The sequence below is a fragment of the Gossypium hirsutum genome, chromosome D13, assembly GCF_007990345.1.
Source record: "Gossypium hirsutum isolate 1008001.06 chromosome D13, Gossypium_hirsutum_v2.1, whole genome shotgun sequence".
Taxonomy (NCBI): Eukaryota; Viridiplantae; Streptophyta; class Magnoliopsida; order Malvales; family Malvaceae; genus Gossypium; species Gossypium hirsutum.
This window is the reverse complement of record NC_053449.1, coordinates 10,853,793-10,878,075: the sequence shown is the minus strand read 5'-3', so window position 1 is coordinate 10,878,075 and position 24,283 is coordinate 10,853,793. Positions and strand designations below refer to the sequence as shown.

Below are 24,283 nucleotides of genomic sequence, written 5' to 3'. Positions count from 1 at the left end.
GAAAATTATCCTAAGTATGCAAACTATATGAATGAAATAGATTTTAGTAAAATTAAACACAATTTGCAAAAATTATAACATAAATAAACTAGGACAATTACTTTAATTAAACTCAAATTATTATCAACATGCTTAATAACATTCATAAAAACATTCCATGGCAACTCGATCTTTCATGAGTTTGGAAACCACATTAGGTCCTTTCGAAATCCTTTACTTAGTAAATACGCATTTTACTGATCCTTATTTACTAAGGGTTTCTTAGCTTTCGTGTGAGGTAACAGGGGCGTGTCAGGTTTGAAACAATTTAATCACACAAATCTAAAATCTATGCAGATAACATAGCTTGGTCAAAGTTCTTATGCAACCTACAATTTAATCGGGTCAGGATCTAAATTGAGCATGCACATTTCAATTATGTGTCCATTAGTCGTCATCTGGTCAAGATCACTCAGCTAATTCAGGTGCATTTCAATCACGTATGAACGAAATACAAACTTGATTTTAATTGAAAACATGATCGATTGAGGCACAAATTTATAAGCATGAATCAAATAAATATTATTTAATCAAAGCAAACATTCTAGCTTAAATAAAATTAAGCTAACATTGCTGTAAACAAGAACAAAGAACACATAGCAAACATCTTTACATTGAATTAAAGAAAAGGAAGATTAAACCTAATTCAGAGTGGTTGTCACCCAAGACTCTGGCTGACGAGACTCCTTCGTTCCTTTGCTTTGCTCCTTTGCTGATGCCTCTCCAAGGTGGCTGACCAAGGGTTATTTAAGAGGCTTAATTGCTAAAATCTATATGAAGAGATTACGCTAGGCGTGGGAATGAAAAAAACTAAGAGAATTTGGATAAAAGAGAGAATGATGAATTATGAGAATGGATGAGGAACAATTGAGGGATGCTTGAGGGATGATTAATGAAAGAATGAGAGGGTCTTATTTATAGGTGAAGAGAGGAGGACAGTTTGCTAAAAATAGTGGATTTTAACCTCTTCAAATCTCCTCAAATTGTGGTCGGCCATGCTTAGTGGCTTTTGACTTGATTTTTGCTTATTTTTAAGCAATTTTTTATGCCACACAACTCAAGACTGAGACTCGATCAATCGTAAATCTTTGGGCGAATCTCTAATTTCTTCAACACTGTAAGGACCTTGTGTAATTAAACCAAATAATGGTTTAAATGGACAGCCATGTGTAGTCGAATATTGGGTTGACTTGGTCTCCAATTTGGATGGTTTTGTAGTCCAGCAAAACTATCAGACCTATCCAGAATAAATCAACAAGTTAGAGGACCAAAGAATAAAATTTATCCAATTTAATTAATTAATTAAAACCCAAATTATTAATGAAATATTTTAAAATGAATTATTAAATATAAATTTATATTTTATTATTTAATTTAATCATGCATTGCCCACTTTATGTTTTAAAAAATATAATATATTCAAATTAATATAAAATAAGCCATTTATTGCATGAAAACTATATAATAAAGCATAAAATCACATTTTAATAATTTCTATGTCCTAATTTCATATTTTCACATATTTCATTAATTTATTAAACAATTACTTAGTTTTAACAATGGATTTAAGTAAAAATATGATAAATTACATAGGAAAAATCCTATATATTTTTCTGTTTACAATTACCAGAATGTAGGATTCAATTCTTCTCAAGTATGGTAGATTTATACTCCACCAACATCTCAAATGTCTCAAGTTCCCTGTCATGGCAGATCACTACAGCAGATTCTATAGCTGGTTAGTCTATCAAGTATTCTACCGAAAAATGCCTCACCATCATACTCAAATCTCACACAAGGCAGACTAACATCTCTCCACTTTAATGTTACAGAATTCATTCCATTGATTTCACAAATAACACGCCACAAAGGCTCCTAAAATGAGGTAGTCACATAGGCTTTTTAGAGGATTTGCCACAAAGGATTTCTAGAGAATTCACCACAGAGGCTTTTTAGAGAATTCACTACAAAGGCTTTCCAGATAAATCCATGTTTATTGTCTCAGTAGACCATTTCGGTGGATGTTAGAGGCTTCTCCTACATGGTCTTATACCTTCTCGCCTTATTAGCATATTATGATATGATGCCATGGCCATGGACTTCCATATATTTATCTTGTGATTTGTCAGTCCGATTATCATTACAACTGCCTTACCGAAGGCTACAAAATAAATCTCTTTCTCATATTTTTACATAACTCAGAAATTGTCAGGCACAAAACCCATATAATCATGAATCATAACACAAGAACTACACACACCCTAGTAACTATACCATATAGTACATAACTTTGTACCATGCTGCACATTATTCACCTCATTTACATATTTTCAGATATGTCTCAAGACATGCATTTTCATAATTACATGATATGTAGGAGTTAAGTCTAGAAACTCACCAAAGGCCTACCTTTACCTCGACCCAGAGCTTCTGCTTCAGAAATCCTTCTCGACCCAACAAAAATGCTTAAATGATCATAAGATTTCTATCAGAATCCTCATTACAAACATTTTACTAATATTTCAACTACAAGCAACCCTCATGCAGGGTCTTTCTGTAACAGTTTTTCCTTCTATAATCGTAATGTGCAAAACTGTAAGACTTACCAGAAGGCTGATTCACCTATCTTAGTTCAACCTTATTAAAGAGAAAGAAGAGGATGTTGAGGTTAGAAAGAATAATCTGAACATTAAACAAATAGCCTAAAACCATTCGAAGTGTCCATTTCCCTTAAATATAATCTTGGTCTCCCGATTTCCTTACCAGTTTCAGGGTAAGTGAATGAAAATTTGAAAAATATTATCCTTACTATTGACCAGTCACGGGGAGCTCAAATCAATCTAATTTACTCTTGTTGAGAAATGGCCAACCATGCTGCTTATAATGAGTTATCTAGTTGGCTTGTTTTAGTGTACAAGTGATCTCTCATTCATTTTGCTGCTCTGCTTTTTACTTTGATCTCTGCCTTTTGTTGCTGTAAAATCCCAACAACTCCCAACTAACCCAATATGAGATCAAATTTGAACAATACTCATACAATTCGATCATACTATATCTTGGCGGTGACTTTCATTTGGAGTGGTCTTAAAGACACTTTAGTCCCTTACAGCTTTCCCATATACTTAGTAGGCGTTTCATGTTTAATCAAAAATCTGAGGCATACCCTTCATTTTTCGTACTCTTTCTTCAATTAAAGAACACCCATAGATGAAATCCTTAGATACTTTTACGAATGGATACTTTATGTGCCAACTTTAGTTTGCCAAAAGTCTAAATTGGCAAGCTATACTACCATAGTGCACCAAATTCATATCTATTCACCTTCTTCACGAATCTGCCAACTTTGGGGTGTTACACTAGAATATCACAATATCATGAATTGAATTGAGCAAATAAAAACTCTAAAAACAATTTAGGACATATACATGGACTAAACTGAACATATCATAAATTTATTAGCAAAACTATAAAATTTGTAAAACAAAGGTCACACGGCAGTGTGGAAGTCTATAGGTCGTGTGGAAGGGTTACACGGCTGTGTGGAAAATACAAAAATTAACCTACAGGGGAGACACTCCCATGTAGAAGGTCGTGGGGAGGGTCTAGGCCGTGTGGTTCACGACCTACACTAGGGTTTCCAGGGCACATGGCTATGTAGTCCACACGTCTGTGTGGCCCTAATCCTAGGCACAATTTACCTCGATTCGCTTGTAAAAGAACACACACTTTTCACTAGAAGTTCAATCGATGTTCCTTGCGATCAAATCTGGTTTCATTAACCTAAATCGAGTCCTTCAAATGGCATTTATATACGAGTTAACAATTGATTTCTAGATTTATCAAGATTATTGAAAGATTCGGCAAGAACAAAAAAAGATTGATTAATCAAACGTAAGATTAGCGTCGGATAGAAATATTACAAATATTCAGGATCTAAACATCATAAACAAGATGTACTTAACGATTTTTGGCAAAGGTAGGGATGCTATTGATTGTAATTACAAAATCGATAGAAAGAATGATTGAATGGAGGATGATTTGATTTGGGAAAGCAAAAATAGTTTCAGAAATGAAGAGAAAATTTGATGCAAAGAAGAGGATGGAAAAATAATATTAGAAGAAATAGGGAGAGAAAAGAGAAATTCTAATTGGAATGGAAAAAGAAACTAATCCTAGTGTAATTAGGGGAAAAGGGACTAAATAGCTAGGTTTTTCAAACTTTGAGGGGTTGCATGGTAATTTCCCTTTATTCTACCTAATAAAATTGAAAGAGCCTTAAAAATGGGATGGTTTAAACCTAGTTTAATAAAGGGAAGAAACAAATGCTTAACCATTGAGTCATTGTCCATTTTTTGATAGGTTTCTACTTTAAATAATATTTATTTTAGTATGATTTTTCATCCTAATTTGCTAAAAATAAAAAGCAAATAAATGAGAGAGGAGTGGCATAAACTTAGGTTCTCTTAGGAGTGTACTAACTATTTAACTATCAAGCCTATTCAATTTCTTGATTTTTTTACAATTAACCCCCTATATTTCAAGGCGTGACCACATGCTAGATCAAATGATGAAGATTTTGGATAATTTGAGGATATATCCGATATGTCAACCTCTACATGTTATTTTAATCGAGGCGAATCGAGTTCTTCTAACAATGAAAGGGACATTAAAATCGCAATGTTAAGAGAAACAATTCTAGCTAGTCTAATGAATGTCTTCCTAAAGAAACTTTGTGTAATAATCTAAATTTCAATATGAATGAAACTTGTTATGTCTTATGTGAATATATTTTCATGTAGTAAAAAATTCCAAGTAGATACCTTACAAATCGATTCATGTATAATGTTATTATTTGTGAAAATAATACTTCACATTGTTATAAAGAAATGAATTAATTATAAAAATAATTATCATTTAATATAATAACTAATTTGAAATTATTATATAATTAATTAAAATATTTATAAAAATATTATGATACATATCAATATTTTATTAAATAAAATTACAATATCGCATATTTTTAATAATTTCATAAAGATAAAATAATTCAAAAACTTTTATTATAATATTATTTCTAATCTAATATACTTATTAGTCATTTTATATTGTCACCTCACTATTATAGCTACATTTGAATCCAAACACACATCCCATCTCTATTTTTAATCTTACCTCTACAGTTTTTAATCTGACTACTATAGTAACTAATCTAACTATTAATACTGTTTTTTAACCTCATTGGAGTCAAACACAACCCATCTAAAGGAAGCTTGAGTACTATAGCAATGAGATTAAAATTAATGGTGGAAATATGAGTTTGATTCAAATACGGCGATGTAATGAGATTAAAATAGAAAATGACCATTATAGACATAAGTTTACAATGTGTTTATAATATAATAAATAGTCAAATTTATATTTATATGAAATAATAAACCATAAATTCAAATTATATTTTGATTAAATAATAACTAAAAAAATATTAAAGTCATATTTATAATGAAGTTAAATAATTGAAAATTATATTTATATTAAAAATAAATTATATTTAAATTATTTTATATTAAATAATAATTTAAAATATACTTATGCTAAAAACTTATATATTTATTAGATTGTTATATAAAAAATTTATATTAATTATATAATAATATTTATAACCGTATTTACTTTCCTATTTTTTTATTTATGTTTATATTATACTACATATTTATAAAATACACCACTTTTATTAACATAATAATATGAAGGCTTATAATCAACCAATTTGTGCACATATACCATTTCTTCCCCAAATCGAAGTTTTACCTTCGACAACTTGTGAGCCGCTACATTGTTACTTCTTTATATGTGTTTCAACTGTTGAACCTGATGTCTTTAGGTGTAGTATATTTGTTTATATACTTATTATTTTTTTTAAAAATTAGTTAATGAAATGATTCATAAATTACATTATTAATCTTTGTATAATATACTCATGTAATTTTTTGCATGCAAAGCTAAATAGAAGAAAATATTGGCTCACTGGTTGTCTAATGTTTAAACTAATACTAAACGGTATTACGTGGTTGTATCGTAATATGAAAAGAGAACTTATATTAGTAGAAAAATCTAAACATGTCCTTAGTTTAATAAAAAATGAGCAAACCGATTGGAGGAATAATATGTAGTCTATCAAGTCCAATTGAGGAGATGCCTTATTTTGAGCACTGGAACAGATGACTCCAAATAGATAAAGACATAGATATGGCTAACTGGACTAACAGTACATCGAATTGGACCCAAGAAGAATAGATCCTGAATCTATATATGAATTTATTCACTTGTGACAGTCAAAGTGTGTCATACATTAATCCTGAATGGATGATGGACTATGTATGTATGACTCGTATACTTTGATGTCAGTAAAACCCTAAGTTCGAATAAATAATGAACCAAAAGCTGATGCATTGAATATACGACTTTTGCAGTAAGTAGCATTATTCACAACAATGAAATTTATAACCCAAGACAAGGGTAAATGATATCCTCTTATTGGCACTACGTAACACCCTATACCCGGCCCAGTCACCGAGCCCCAATATCAAGATGTCTCACCACCATCACACATCATACGCGTTGCAAATGATCTCGTTATTAAGAAAACATCTTCCATCTTAGATTTTGTAATAATTATAAGTCATACACATTCCAGTCATCATTAAAGCATACTAAACATTCATCAAGTAAACCTAAAATGAGAATTAAACATGCTTTTAAACCACCAAAAAAAATTCGAATCATACACGTAGGTATCGATACTGAATCAAATGTATCAATATTTCTTTCAAATGGTATCGATACTAATTGAAAAATTGATACCAAAATAGCATTATGTTTCTCATTTAAAATCAAAATATCAAAAATTATCAGTACTTTTCATAAAGTATCAATCATTTTATCCCGAGTATTGATACTCATGATATGCTATCGATACCAAATTACATTACTGACTTCTTGCACTTTCAAAAATCATGGAGGTATCATTTTTAAAACTCGAATATCGATACCTCTATTCTAGACCACAAAAATACAACAGTTTAAGCCATATAATCCATTCTAACTAATAATTATTCAACATGTAACTAATACATCGTTAAGTAAACATCAAAATGACCACAATAACAATTCAATCATCGAAAACATGTTTGGGTAACCAAACGATATAACATGAGCAATATCCATAAATCCTAAGATTAATTAAGCTATGAAAATAACCAAAACATCATGGAAAAATCCATGCAATAAATCTACCACGTTGCCTATATTTCCATAACAAAAACAAATAAATAAACACCTAAGAAATAATGCTAAGGCCTTGCTTGGTTCACTCCCTTGGAACCACACCGCTCACACCGAAACACAACTAATCTGCAATGGTTTTAAAAGGAGTGGGTAAGTTTAACAAGCTCAATGAATGATCAAAATAACTACCACGCAAACATGTCATCATGCATTAACGACACAACTATATAGCACAATTACAACAATTCAACTTTTAATACCATATTACTTATTCTTTCATTATTCACCGATTCATTTACATAATATACGTATACTCTTTTAATCATATATCCCATTTCACCAAAAACACATTTATTGATAATTTGGCACTTGAGTTATGAAACATAAAGAGAGCTCTATCATTACACATTGGATATACGGATCTCAAACACACCAAATAACTCATAGAGTCAAACATATCTCAAAAAGTGTAGCATATAGCTAGCACTCTCCAACACACAAAACATATCCCGGTGAATGGAGCTTAGCTCACATTCCTTTATCTCTCAAAAACTATCACGGGCCTCAACGCCCCAAAAACACAACACATATAGGTGAGTACTCACAATCCTATGGCATGCCAACTATATCCAACAGTCTCATAATGTCACAAGGCCAAAATATCCACAGTAAATCACACATAATACTTACTGGTTTTTTGCTCACTGCCACTGCAAATTAGCATCATTATCACAACATTATCGCTGTCATTTGGCATGAATAACATGCCCACAGTTACACTTTCTCAACAGTCATCACAAACATATTTCATATGTCATAGTAACACATCTTGGTACACATTTTCACAACCACACAAACATATATATCACAACTTAAATATGGGTATGAGAAAACTTACACTCGTAATTTAGAGTAGCGGTTTAGGCTACTTTTAAATTACCAATTAACTTAATGAATCGTATCCACAAGCAACTATTCTAAACACTCACCAATTACACTTTTGTTGAAATGTCAAAAGCCCAAACTAGCCTTCCCTTAACTCGTAGAAGGCCTTAACAAATTTGAAGCTTCAATACAATAAATCACACAACAACACAATCACAATTAGCTAAGAACTCTATAACATCCCAAAATTTAGCTTATTGAGAATGTATAATTATATCAAAAATAAGGATTTAGCTAAGTGGTTAGTTGTTAAATGTGAAAGCATGGAATTTAATTTGAGGTCCCAAGTTCAAATCCCTTGTTTTGGGGATTTTCATGCATGCATGGTTTTCATTCTTAGGATGGATTTTCGAATTTATATATATAGAAATTTAAGTATGCATGTTACTTGGCTAAGTTAATAATTGGGATAGTATGGTATATTTTCCGCTGTAACCAAGATAAACAAAATATTTTTCAAAGGCAATGATGTGTATTGAGTTTTTCGAAAAACCACATCTAATTTGCTATCTTGACTTAATAATGGTTGGATTAATTAAATGAACATTTTCCAAAATTAATGAAGGCAACCACAAATTTATAAAAAGAGTGTTTTTTACATTTCAACTATCGATAGAGTAGGTTCGTCGCTTGGATGATCAATGTGACTTTCACGATTTAGCCATAACATCTAGGCCGAGTTTAGAAGGTTACATTTAGATAAATGACATAGGCAACACCCAACCTGATAAAATATTGTCTGCTTTGGGCACACATGACCCTCACAGCTTTGTTCTTGGGAGCGCTCAAACACCCTCAAAAGGCTTCTTACCACTTAAGTGTTGCTACCCCTTTATATACCCTAGGTCTCTCCCATGCTTTGTAGATTGTGGGATTCGCCTAGGGTGTTACATTCACCCCTCTTAAGGGCTCAGCGTCCTCGTTGAAGTTTGTCCTACCATCACTCAAGAAGCACGACAAGTTGCTCTAATACCAATAAATGTCATAGCCAACACCTAGCCCGGTAAGATATTGTCCGCTTTGGGTGCATATGACCCTCACGACTTTATTTTTAGGAGCGCCCATACACACTTAAAAGGCCTCTTACCACTTAAGTGTTGCTACCCTTTCATATAACCTAGGTCTCTCCCATGCTTTGCCAATGTGGGATTCGCCTAGAGTGTTACATCACCTCAAGCAATCAAAAATATAAGCCTAAGCTAAGTTCTCATGTAACCAAAGCTTTCGACATAACAAACTTGAAATTCAAATATCTCGGTCTATAATCAATCTTTTTTTCTAACACAAATTCTATTCAACTAATTATTCACCTATAACTAATTCTCAACCTTTAAACTATGCAAAACTACCTAATTCATGGTATCGAAATTTTTGACATGTTTGTGACAATTTTCATGAAAATTCATTAAATTCTTAGAAATCTTTAACAAAAATTTAAAGTAAGTTTAGAAACCTTCTAATCTCATCAAAATTAATTGAAAAACACTTTGAAAACCACATTTTTACCCAAAATTCTGAAATCCACCATTAACGACCCAATTTTTGACTTTTATTTAAAACATGTTATTTAACGTCTAAAAATTTAGTTTAAAAGATCAAATAACATCAAAACTATTATGGAATCGAATCGTTACCTTATTTGACAAAAAAAACTGAGTGTTTGATCAAAAAACCAAAAAAAACTCAAAAGCTTAACACTAGAGAAATCTATGGTGTTTTGGGTGTTTTTCTTGAAATTCTAAGGAGATTGAATGATATGAAGATGGAAGAAATAAATGGAATTAGGATTTGAAGAACAAAATCAACTGGGAGAGGCTTGGGTGAGCAAAGCATGACACAACATGATGAAAAGAAACTATCATGAAAATAAAACTGTAGATCGGGGGTTATTAGGTTGATTTTAAATTTTTGGTTTAATTGCCTTACAAAAACTCATAATTTAAACCCTTTTACAAACCAGTCCACTTTTCCAAATTAGAGGTTCTTTGAACATCTTTTTCAAAATTTGATTTGATTTTCAAAATACCATAGTAAAAAACATTTTCAAATACAATGTTAACGAAATTCTGAACACATATAAGCTAAAAATCCCATTTTACCCTCAAAACTCCTAGGCCCTATTTTGGGGTGTGACACACTACATGATAGATCAAAAGAAAATTTGACCACAGGTCATTCGTCTTTGTGAGAATGACTTGATTACTATTTGATAGTAATTGCTTTTCATGAAGGAAGATGTAATGGTTACCTTGAGATAAAATAGGATCATATTGGGAGAGCGAATTTATCCCAAAGAGATTAAGGATAAATGAGGACAACACACTTATGACAAGGTCATTAGATAAGCATTAATCGAGTTACTTTTGTAATGGTATGTCGTTAGGGAGAGCTCAATCACGATACTATAGTGGAATGATTTCGTGACTAATGAATTTATAATTAATAGGCGAAAAGCTAGAACCTAATTATAAATCATTTGAGCATTAATCACATATGTCCAATCGGCACCTCCACTAGCTCATTGAAATCGGAAATGAATTGCATGTTGAATTAAATGAACAAAAATGGTAAAGTTGGAGAAATGAGAAGTATTCAAAAATGAATGTGGTTTTCTCACAAAATAAAAATGACCTAAAAAATTAATTTATGAGTTTTTGAATTATTAATTAATTAATTAATTGAAGTTAAAAAATAAAATAAAATTAATTGGTCTGAATCCGTTGATTGTAGAAATATTAAAGTTACTTTCTCATAGATTTTTTACGGTAAATTTGCAATGATTTTAACAGAATTAGAATCGGGTTGAGAAATTTATTTAATTAATTTATGATGTTTATTTTGGAAAATAGAAAAACATGTATTGAATTGGATTAAATTATAAAGCACTAGGTTAAAAGTTCAAGAAGTACTTATAATTGGACTTAATACAGGAGAGGCCCAAAAGCCCCTCATACTAATACATAGGATGATGAACCCTAGTATATTTAACTAGGGTTGCCGCCCCTTTCTCTCTCCTAGTTAGACTAGGATTTTATTTTTCTATTGAAATAGGCTTCTACTAATTCAATAAGGGTTTCACTTCTTCTTCCTATAAATAGATGGTATCGATAGGGCTAAATATAAAACTTTGAGATATTGTTATTCTACTAAAAAATAGTGAGAATTTATTTATTTTTCTAAGTATAAATTTTATTTTTCGGAATAATAATTCAACTGGTTTCTCTTAAAGAGAGAATTTTGTTTTCCCACCTAAAGTAAAGTAAATAATTTTTGGTTTTGTGTTTGATTCGAATTCATTCGAGCCAACACTCGTAGCAATTCATGGTACGAGAATAGTGGAGAAGATCGTTCAGTTGAAGGTAGAGAACAACAAGGATCCATCTAGTTGAAAACACAGGTGCAATTTCAGTAAAAAGTTTATTGCTATAAAAATCACAAATCAGCTCAGTTTTTAAAATTTTAATTTTTCGTTGTACTAGAAAACTATTTTCGAACCGGATTTTTTCCAACATGAACATATGGGTCAGAAAATAGAGTTGATGATGCTTGGTCTCCTCTAAAATGTTCCAATTAGTGATTCTTATAGCCAGGGGTGAAACTAGAAAATTTTTTTGGGGGGTCATAATTAAATTATATATTTTTATGATAGTAAAAATACAATTTCATCATTTTAATAGCCTATATCTTTATAACTTTTAAAGAATTGAATCAAATTTTTATCATTTTTTGGAGGTTAAAGTGCAATTTTACCATTAATAATTTGAAATTTTATAGATTATAAAGGGGCTTAAATGAAAAAATTTCCATTTTAGAGGGGGTTGAGCCCCTGCTAGCCCTTTGGCTTTGCCACTACTTGTACCCCACGTTCTTCAAACCGTTGATGCTTTTGTCTCTTACTCTACAACTCATGTACCATGTTTTATCTTCATCATGTATCCTGTTTTTGTAGGGGTTTTTTTCTCTTCAAACCACTAATGTTTCATGGGTGTTCTCTTTTCATTGTGTATCCTCTTTTCAACTTTAATGAAAACAATTACTTTCCAAAAAAGAACAAAAAATCTTGTATGCATAGCTTTTACACCCTAGTGGAAAACTAGAGTTGTAGTGCGTTGGGAGTGTCTTGACCAAATAAAAGCATTTTTTCCCAAAGAGATTATTGTGGTGCGAGTGCACAAAAATTGAGAGAAATCTCATCTCACTAGAGCCAAACAACATCCAAAAGGAGCTTAAGTAGAGAAAAAAAAGTTATCTGATTATTAGATAACGTGGTAAGGAACTCGGTGTTGCTTAAGTAAAGTTTTGAGTTTGAGTCTTATAGATAAAAAAAAAGAAGAAGCAATGCTAAGAGTGTGTTTGATTCATTGAATATAACATTATACCATGTAATCTCACATTTTGGAATAAGATTACATAATTTGAATTCTTAACATTCCAGCCACCCTATAATCTTACATTCCTAGATAGTCCCAATATGTTGTAATATAGGGTGTAATGTCAATACAATTAATTCTTACATTTGTTTATGGGTGTAATATTAAATTTTGGACTAATTTACCCTCTATTTGTATTATTTTAATAAATTTTGTCCTTTTTTGTTCAAATAAAATTTAAGTTTAATTAAAAACAATAATATTTTTTTTCTTAACATTGAAATATTAATTTGATACTTTAAAATTATAATTATTATGTCTACTCTAAAATTTTATTTATTAATATATTAATTATGATTATGATATACAGTTATAATTTATAAATTGATTTTAACATCATATATTTATTTAATAGTATGTAAATTATAATAAAATAGGAATTTAACAATATATAAATTATAATAAAAATAGGAATTATCATAATTTATAATAATTTTATGAAAATTAAGAAAAAAATTAAAGGAACTAAACAAATAAATTCTATAACAATGTCAATTTAGTAAAATATGTTTGTAGGTAATAGTATATGTCGTCAATCACATGTAAAAATCTTCTTTCAGCCAAATGAATCGAATGGGGTAATGTAACATACTCGATATTTCTGTAGTCTTATATTTCAAAAATCCTATGAATTTTACGTAATTCGATTCTAAATTTAATTGGGTTGAATCCGATTAGAATGTCAGAGAAAAGGAAAAGGATTGGGCTGCAAAAGGCAATTGCTGTATGGGGATGGGCTAAATGCTGAGGGCTTAATTTCGTACGGATCTAACTCGGGCCAGAAGGTAGTCAACCCCGAAACCGAAAAAATAATCAAACGACCTAGAACGAGATCGAACAACCGATCAAGTTATAGAGTCCCGTCAGGAAATTGGATCTCCCATTTCCCAGGCACCAGGCAAAAAACAATTAAAAAAAAAACGAAAAAGAAAACGAAAACCCTCCACAGCCTTTGATCTCCGATCAGGTAAAACAATATAGGATTTCCTTTTTCTCATCATCTATTTGACTAATTTCTTTGCTATGTCTGATCGAAAGCAAATTGTTCAATGGCATTTTTGTTTTTCTTTTTTCTTTTCATTCTTCGTTTTCTTTTTTGAATTTTGTCTTGCTTTGGAATTTCTTGGTTATAAATTTTTCATGATGAGGAAATTTAGATTGTTCATGGTTAATCCAGTGTAAAAAGGATTTATTTCAGTGATTTTACTTTGTTTGAATTATTTATATTTGTTTTCTTTTACTTCAACTTTATTCTGAACTTCGGAAAGCTGAAATTCAAGGTAATTATTAGACTTAAGGGCAAGATCCGCTTATGTAGTTAAGGTTATTGTAGGAAAAGGGAATGTTCTCTGAGTGGTTTTGATCATGCTGCTTGCTTTACATTTAATCTTCAGTTTCATGTGAGAAATCGAGACTGATTCTGAATGAGATACAAGCATCAGATGCACCAGTTCTGGTGGCGTTCTTGTTTCCTGTTGCAACTTTACTTTTAGTATTCGAGTTGTAAAGTGTCTTTGGTGTTTGATTTTGCAGAAGCTGATTTTGGTGGAAATAATGAACTTTCTGCTGTTGCGGTCCAATCAACAGGCAGTGCCAGAGCCACCTCCAGTACAAGAAGAGGTGGCGGAATCTACTTATGTTTCGAGTTCTGCAACATCTTTAGAAGGGCTTATTGGTGAAGATCCATTACCTGAGTACCCTACAGTTGAAAACCATGATGCCGAAACCAATGGACATTTAGGTGATAATGCTGGTGTTGGGAGTGGTAAGAAATCTTCTGTCCCAGAGAACCACATTGATGTTTGTGAAGAAGATGGATGGATCACCATTCCATATAGTAAGTGTATACTAACCTCTAAAGGTAGCTAATGTAAACAATATTTTTGGATCTGTCTCTAGATATAGCTTTAATGATTGGCTTTTACTCATTTTCTTTCCTTTTTCTCGCCTCGCCTTATTCCTTTGAAAAAGTTCAACTTGTAAAAGTGGTCCTTGTTTTGAGTTATGACTCCATAGTATATGCTTTTAAAATCCGAACAATTATGGTTGTGTGGAAGAGCAATGTTCTGATGTTTGTTTTTGTTGCTGATTTACAACTTCTGGAAACTAGAGTGTGTCCACAAAGGTAAATGCCCTAGTTCTTCTGTAGTTACATTAGATACACTTCAACTTGACAAGAGTTTCCTGACACGACTTGTTTACGAATTACGTCTTCCTGAAATTTGAACTTTGGTTTTGTTGATCTACTTCCCTTATATGATATTTCTTTGTTGTATGTCTAATCTTGATACTCATTTGCAGGGGATCTCCCTGATGACTGGAACCGTGCGCCAGACATAAGTTCATTGCGTTCCCTGGATCGTTCTTTTGTTTTTCTTGGTATCTTTTTGTTTTTTGATCCTCTTGCTTCTTTCTGATTTAGCATACAGTTGGCTTGTATTCATGAAATATGTGTTTGTAACTTGAACCTTAATCCTGTTTTCTTCTTCAGGAGAACAAGTTCATGTTCTAGCATGCTTATCAGCATGTAATCAGGAAACAGAGATTATTACCCCATTTAAAGTTGCTGCAGTGATGTGTAAAAGTGGCAAGAGAAGGGGTGCTCAGAAACAAAATGGAAACATGGAGGGTGAAACAAATTCAGTGCCTGAAGGAGGGGATGCGAGTCTTAACGGTGCAGTAATGGATCAAAATGGTGAAAACTTGGAGAAAGATAAGATTGATCCAGCTAAGGATGTCTCTGCTAGTGAATCATTTCTTAGGATGGAAGATCACAGAAGACAGACTGAAACACTGTTAAAAAGGTTTAAGAACTCTCATTTCTTTGTCAGGATTGCAGAGTCAGGTGAGCCTCTATGGTCAAAAAAAGGTGCTTCTGAGAAAGTTTCTGAGTTGTCTGGGATGGATAGCCCACAATCTATTGCAAATGAAACCAATAACGCTGCCAAGAATATATCTAGACAAAATGCAGTGATTGATAGAGGAAATTTTGATGCTAATGTTTCTGGAGGAGTAGCTAGAGATTCTATTAAGTGTTGCTCTCTTTCCAGTGGAGACATAGTGGTAAGCATCACAGAAGAACTAAATTGTTAATTATTGTTTTCCTATTTGCTTTGACTTGGATAAATGCTGGAGACATCTGCTTTTAATTTTGTTAGCTGACAGGTTGAAAGTTTATTGTTTCTATTTTACATGCAAATCATGTTATCATAGTAGCTTCTTGATATTTCTTTCTGATTATGAAGGGTGTCTAATGGTAAACAATCAGTTGGTGTAGTAATTTCTGTATTTTAAAATCGCTGGCTTGCATAGGGAGGACAATGGCAGAGGGCAGGGGACACAGACAGGCAATGCACTTCTACTACCATTGCCTCTACCTCTTACTCAAACAATTGCTTTCTGCTCTTGCTTCCAATTAGAGGCTAAACTGTCATCTAACCCCTCACTTCAAAGACTGGAAAGAATCTACCTCCCTATTCCACAAACTGTCTCCTTTTCCTGACAAGAATCCTTTGAATTAAACAGGAAATTGAACAGAAAAAGGGAAAAAGAAAAGGGGGTGGTGGTGGTTGGAATAGATAGATTTTGGAGCCAAGTTATTAAGATTGAGCATATTGATGACGAGGTGGGGGCTCCATTGTTCAGTACCTTGATTTCATGTAGAACTCCTTGCCTCCATCTTCATGGATTAACATCAGGTAGGATAAACTTTTTTGACATAAATGGAGGGAGGAGAAGATTGACATTTGTTAGTACAGTTTAGGACTATATTTTTCCACATTCAATATCTTGTTAGAAATCTGGGGCATTCAACAAGTAAATTTCTTCTGTATCGTTTTATGAGGGCTCCTGCTAGCAAACCTAAAAGACAATGCTACTCGTGTAAACTAATTGTGATAAGATTGTATTTTCAGTATGCTAATTGCTACCTTGCCACTTGCTTGTTCTTGCTTCTACTTTCTAGGCTTTTTCCAAAAGTTGATCCCTATTTTAAATTGCTCTCAGTTAACTCTTGCTCTGGTTCTGCAATTGATTGCGGAAGCTCTTATATGTAATGCTTTTTTTCTTCGTATTTGTCATATTTATTTGTTTTAATTGGCATATTAACTTTGTTATTATTTAGCTCCTTGCTAGGTGACTTTCTGATCCAGAGTACTGATTCTCATTCTGCTTCTCTGTTTGGAAGGATGCAGGTACTTTTAAAAGTGAATGTTGGTGTTGATTTTCTGAGAGATCCTGTCATTGAAATTCTTCAGTTTGAAAAATATCAGGAGAGAAACCCGTCTTCTAAGAATCAGGACAACTTAGTATATGCAAATCAAGACCCATGTGGAGAACTGTTGAAATGGTTGCTTCCTCTGGATAACACTCTTCCGACACCTCTGACTTTATCCCCTCCGCCTTTAGGATCTGCTTCTGGAATTGGTAGCCCATCTCAAAGGCCTGGTGTTTCTGCCTCCTCTGGCTCTCCGCTCTTTTCTTTTAGTCATTTTAGAAGTTACTCCATGTCATCACTTCCTCAAAATGTTACACCTCCTGCTGGACCTGTTAAAGCCCAGAGTTCTAAACCATCATTTGACCTTGATGATGTGGATCATTACACTTCTCAGAAGAATTCAAAGGGTAAAATAACAGGGATTGAAGAGCTTTTATCATATCGGGGTGTGTCACTAGAGCGAGAAAGATTTTCTGTCCGTTGTGGATTAGAAGGGATCCATATACCAGGAAGAAGATGGAGGAGGAAACTTCAAATAATTCAACCCATTGAGATCCATTCTTATGCTGCTGACTGCAATACAGATGATCTTCTTTGTGTTCAGATAAAGGTAAACCTTAGTGTTCACTTTTCTTGATAAATGGTAAATACTTCCTCTCAACTCTAGGTTTGTTTATTCACTTATGAAGTTATTTTGCAGAATATCTCTCCTGAAAATGTACCAGATATTGTAGTATTCGTAGATGCTATAACAGTTGTTTTAGAAGAGGCCTCTAAAGGTGGACCACCTGCTTCCCTACCAATATCATGTATTGAAGCTGGAGATGACCATAGTTTGCCAAATCTAGCTCTCAGGTTGTTTTCTTTAGAAATTGAGAGTTTTCGCTTATATTTCTGAATAATTCAGATTACATATGTATATAGGAGTGGCTGCTGTTATAGCAAGCCACAAACTAGGGCATAACAGGGGGAAGTCCTCCACAAACTAGGGAAAAGAAAATAAATGAGAGATCTGGCATTTATCCCCAGATTCTCTTTATTACAACATACCAAAAATAAGATCAAATCATAGAAAAATCCCTATAATATCTCCCTATAATCTCTAATTGATTGTAGATGAGGATTCTCCATTTTCACTCTAGGTCCCTTAATTATTTTATTTTAATGGCTCTTTGATGTGTAGCATTTTAGCTTTATGATTAAGGTACTGAAAGGAATTTCCGAAACGTAAGAAGTGGGGGAAAGTGAGGAAGAAAGAAACATACAAATAGAAACTATTTCCGAAGGGGGAGGGGCTAACCAGAAACAGGGGACTGAAGAAAATACTTCTTCTTCCCTTTTTTTCGGAGGAAGAGGTGGATCCGAGCAAAATCGACGAAACAGAGTGACTGGAAAGAAAAAATAATAATAAAGGGCCTCTTTATTACAACATACCAAAAATAAGATCAAATCATAGAAAAATCCCTATAATATCTCCCTATAATCTCTAATTGATTGTAGATGAGAATTCTCCATTTTCACTCTAGGTCCCTTAATTATTTTATTTTAATGGCTCTTTGATGTGTAGCATTTTAGCTTTATGATTAAGGTACTACCTGTAAAAGAAAAATATTTGTCTTCTGTGGTTTATCTAGAATTCCAGACATACTTGCTTAGGGGGTGTGGCACAATGTCGCTAGTACTTCTTTAATGAGCAAGAAAACCTAATTGTTGTGGAATATTTAACTGTAAATTAAAAATAAACCCTTGTCTAATGAGGACTGCCTTTGGAGCATACACATATTTGGCCATTATCTAACATCTTGAAATGTGTTTAAAGTTAAGGTTTAGCTGAGTTGTATTGACTGTCTTAGGTTCTGGGAAGTGGGAAGAGTTATCTATCCTCATGAGTTTATTGATGGTTTTGTTGCAGGAGGGGTGAAGAGCACTCTTTTATTTTAAAACCAGTGTCTTCTATGTGGAAGGATCTCAAAACTCATGGAGAAAAATCTAAATCGTCCGCTTTGCAACCTCCTTCCATGACCTCTGATAGAAAGGGGAGTGTTTTGGTTGTTAACCACTATGCGGTTATGGTATCATGTCGTTGCAACTACACAGGTATGTACATTTCCCTTGGTGTACGCTATGATCTGGCAAATTTTGTATAACTACATGTTCAAACTATTAACATATTAATCTTTTATGTTTCATGTAGAATCAAGATTGTTTTTCAAGCAGCCAACAAGTTGGAGACCACGAGTTTCAAGGGATCTTATGATCTCTGTAGCATCTGAGATGTCAGGACAATATTCTGGACCCAATGAAGGAATCACTCCGCTTCCAGTTCAGGTTTTATACAATTTGATTCTGGCTCTCTCTTGCTTGCACACCATCTATTTATCTGTGTTAATTCTTGTTGACTTGGTATGATTTTCAGGTTTTAACTCTTCAGGCTTCAAATTTGTCTGATGAAGATCTAACTATGACAGTTCTTGCTCCAACATCCTTAACCTCACCTCCATCTGTGGTGTCCTTGAGTTCTTCTCCAACAACACCAATGAGCCCATTTGTTGGTTTCTCTGAGCTTGCAGGGAAAGCAGGTGGTGAGAGGCGCACTACTGCAGTCTCAATGCCCAGTCTATCTGAGAATCAAAAACAGGATGGTGATGCTGGGGCTAAGTTTACTTCTTCCAATGCGCAGTTGACTCCAACCGCTGATTTCATTCCAACTTCGGGTTTGGGATGTACTCATCTCTGGCTGCAGAGTCGAGTACCACTAGGGTAATTCATCAACTTCTGTGATATTGTTTCTAATACTGAATATACAAATGGTAACAATGACATCGGTTGCTTCAGATGTGTTCCTGCTCAATCTACGGCTACCATTAAGCTTGAGCTACTTCCGTTGACTGATGGCATAATCACTCTTGACACATTACAGATTTATGTTAAGGAGAAAGGTATCCGTTTGTTGAAATTTCTACTTATCATTTGCCTTGCCCATATGTTAGAATAAGTGTGTGGTTAATGTTTATTTTACAGTATTTATTTATGATAGCTATCCGTGTATTAATGTTACGTCATATATCTGTGCTTGACACTGAAAGAAAACCTCTGCTGAGTAGCAAAAAAATGCATGCCATTTCTGGATCACAATCACCAGCCATTAAGGTAGTTTCTTATTTATGCATACGTTGTCCCTTGCACATTTTGCAGGTTTTGTTCATTTCTATCTAGTTATTTATTTAGAATGTGACACTTCTCTTCTGGATATATCAAATATAATGCCTATGGTCTACCCAAATCCGATGATTTTGATGATGAATCCATTTTTGGTGTTACAGGTCTTATATATATCCCTGAGCACTCATTGATGATAAATGCGACTTCTAGCATCTCCACAGGGATTATTTAGGATGGATTGCGACTTGTATTTCATTATGTTATTTTTAGCCGTCATCAAAGCATCATTCGGATTTTCCAGAACCATCAGTACGCAGTAGGTATCTTCCTACAATGAGCAGAAACAGAATTGTGTTGCTGATTCGTCTGAAAGAATACAACCGCGAATGATTTTCTTGTAGACTGCAATCTTGAGAATGGCATTTGTTATAATACACCTGTTGATGTGGGGGGAAAAACAAATGTTCTTTGTATTGTAGATGAACCTAAAGGTGTGAAAACTGTATTTGTTGCCAAAAAAAAAAATCACCAAGACCTGAGTGCTTTTACAGATAATCAGGCCACAGAAAACTTGTTAGGATTCAAGCACAACCCATGTTACCCTTTCAGAATTGTGAATTTGTAATCCTTTTATATGATCCACTGCTTTAAACTTACTGAAATGGCATTTCTTGAGTGCACTGCATGTGATGCTGGTATTATCTTTTACATTAGTTTACTCTCAAAGCTCGAGGTTTTTCTTTTCTTTTTTTTTTTTATAAGAGTAGGGTAATGGTCGTTCAAAATTGAGTCCGGGATCATAACCTTTAAGACACCAAGTTATACTTTTTCAGTCCCTTGAACCCTAAACAACTAAAGGCAATTAACTATGACAATTAATATTTAATGTTAATAGTACATAATTCTTATTGAAATAATAACAAATTATACTCTATTACATAATATTCTGATAATGGTTTAAAAGAAAAAAAAGAAGAGAAAATGTGAATTTTTAAAAATTTAAAAATTTGAAAATAATATATATAAAAAATTAACTTTACAAATATAAATAAGAAGAAATAGAATTTGTAATCTTTGAAGATTAAATTCATTATTATAATGATAAAGTTATGTAAAATTGATAAAAATATTAATAACATAATTAATTGTCATTCATATGCTCATTTTTTTAATTATTAATGTTCCAAACTTTTAAAATGTTTAATTTAATTAATATGGAAATTAGAAAAGACTGGTAATTTCATTTTATCGTACGTATTTATGTTGTCATTTTTATCATTTCAGCATTTGTAATTTATGTATTAAAAAGAAAATCATATTTTTTAAGACTTTGGCATATTTGTTTATTGGTGAATTAAGATTCATTTGCCCAGTAAAAAATTGCAAAAAAGTAGAGAGATTTTTTAGATGTGCTGATATTTTTTAATGTTATTTTAGAGAAAATATACTGTTTTAGAGCTTGAAGTGGTAGTGTGTCAGTCAAGTCAGAAACCAGATTTCTACCAAAATTAAAGAATTAACTATAAATGGGTATTTGGTCTTAGTTGTTTTTTTCTTTTAGAATAATATATAAAGGTGAAATAAAATGGACAAAAATGGATTAAAAAACAAAACAAAAAAGAGAAGCATGACTTAAATTTTCAATGAAAGCCCAAGGTTGGCGGACACGTCACCATCTCAGTAGGTCCCACTCCATTTTCCTTTCTCTAACCCGCGCTGCCCATGTTTTGCTGCCTATTGCCCGTCCCTCCAAAGCCTGTATGGGTAATGTCTCTCCCATTAGGGCCACTGCTACCCTTTTTTCTTGCGGACATCACAGATTTTGCCTGTTCAAATCTTTTGATTCGATTTACAAAAATAATTCATTATTCTAAATTTTAAAATAAAAAGATAATTATATCATTGCTGTTATTATCTATCCGTGTTTTTTTTTATTTTTAATTATAAAATAATAAAATTTATTATATATTGAAGTGTTATAAAATTAAATATTTTTTATTTTTATAAAAAATATATTTGACTTCAATTAAAATTTATACTTAATTTAATTATATATTAAATTTGAAATTATGAATTCATTAAATTATTTTTATGTGAAAATTAATTAGTTACTATTTGGAAGGTTAAATTTTTTATTAAAATATAAAAAAATAATAATAAATTGAATTCATCTAAAAAATAATATGTATATATAATTAAAATTTAAATATTTAACATATATTTAGATAAAAATATTGAAAAACGATACAATAAGTAAAAGAGAATACAAAAACAAAAATGTAATTATCATTGATAACAATTTTATTAGAATAAACTTATGCAAGTAACAACGTCTTAGTTTAATGACAATATTTAAGTTTTAGAAACTTTAGATCTTAGGTTTGAGGTTCACTCTATATAAATCATATGTGAGTTCTCAGTCTATATTATGGTTTTATCCTACTAAATGTGGATCTTATATAAATTTATTCTAGTTTAGATATACATATATTCTAATTATCATTTAGGTCAAGCTTTATAATAATTAATCTTGATATAGTTTTCTGGATATAGTTTTGTTTGGATGTAGTCTTTATAATTACAATTTTGATTGTGCTTGTAACTTAAAAAAAAAAACTTAGATATATTAATTGAAAAGTGTATTATGTTTGACCTATGATCATATTTGAATATGATATAGCATATAATTTAATAATATTTACAATAATTTTATTATTAATTAAATTTCATTATATTTAATTAAAATATTGAATATAAAAATTAAGATAAATAATAAATAATAAATTTATTTTTATTTAAATTTTATTTAATAAATAATTAGTTGAATTAATGATTTTTTATCAAACCCAAAGAATAAATAGATGTTTTTCAAACATAGAAAGTAAATATATTTTAAATTTAAATACTTTTCTAGAAATTAAATAACAGAAGATGAGAGAATCAACAATAGCAAAGGAACTAGACCTCCATATAAGGTCATTAGATTATTAGTAAGTTTATATTTTGATCACTAAATTTTAAAAAGTTATAAAATTGTCATTGAACTATTCAAAAATTTTCATTTAAGTCACTGGATTATTAAAATCTTTGTTGTATGACTTTCTCTATTCATAGTGCCTATACCAATATAAAGCTCTAATTTCTTTTCTCTTTTAGAGTTCATTTTTTTTTCATGAAACAATTTTAAACTTTACAAATCTGCTAACCAAAACCCAAACAATTTTATTTTATAATCTCTAACACTAACCATCAGATCGACTTAGATCTAAGGTATGTTCTTCTACTCGTCAATGAGTACTGATCCACTATATTGATTACTAAATTGTTGCTTGGAGCTCGCTACCCGAACTTTTTTTAACAAAAAAAACTTAACCCAATGACTTAAATAAAAAAATCGAATAGTTCAATAACTTAAATAAAAACTTTCAAATAAATCAATAGCTATTAACGTAATTTTTTAAAAAAATTAAATGATCAAAACGTAAATTTATTAATAGTTCAATAAATAGAAACTCTGTTGTTGCTTTTTTAAATTTACCGATTTACACAATGATAACTTTTCCAACGGCTACTAGGGGTCCAATAGCCATAATTTTTCCTATATAAACCCATCCAAACTTTATCTTTTCAACTCAATACTCAATCCTCACTCCTCAATTCTCAATTCTCAATTCTCAATTCTAAATTCCCAATTCTCAATTATTAATTTTAAATCTTTCTCTGAATCTTATTCTCTTCGATTTTATTTTATTCCTTATGATTTGTAAAAGGACAAATCAATTTATCCTTTTGGATGATAAGCATATTTTCGACATTCAATTACAAATGATAAGAAAATATTACTAAATTATTTAATTTTAAATAGTTAATTGCATGCTCGGGGTACTAAATTTGTTAGTTCAATTAATCAAACCGAAATTTCCAAGAGGGGGTGAATTAGCTTTTAAAAATTTTGTGGATGCTAGAGAGAAATGATAGAAAATGAACACAAGAATTTAAAGTGGTTCGGCCCCATTTGCCTATTCTACTACCTTAACTTTTCACTACTAAGAATTTTCCCAAATTCACTAATTTGATGACCTTTGAGGACAAGGTTTAACCTTACAAACTCCCTTAAGATTTCTACCCAAACCTTAAGACATAAACCCCCTCAAAGAGATACAAAGAAGCAAACAAAGAAATAATCCTTACAAGATCAATGTGT

At 31.8% G+C, this 24,283-nt stretch overlaps 1 protein-coding gene across 1 annotated transcript; it reads left to right on the top strand.

Annotated features, from left to right (window-relative positions):
- Positions 1-13,503: 13,503 nt before the first annotated feature.
- LOC107920006 (uncharacterized) lies at positions 13,504-20,735 on the top strand. The gene is made up of 11 exons (XM_041110241.1): positions 13,504-13,668; positions 14,235-14,538; positions 15,003-15,080; positions 15,193-15,764; positions 16,895-17,527; positions 17,618-17,772; positions 18,830-19,014; positions 19,112-19,245; positions 19,334-19,677; positions 19,753-19,856; positions 20,241-20,735. The coding sequence occupies exons 2-11, from the start codon at positions 14,256-14,258 to the stop codon at positions 20,309-20,311; spliced, it is 2,559 nt and encodes an 852-aa protein (XP_040966175.1). The 5' UTR covers positions 13,504-13,668; positions 14,235-14,255; the 3' UTR covers positions 20,312-20,735.
- Positions 20,736-24,283: the final 3,548 nt, after the last annotated feature.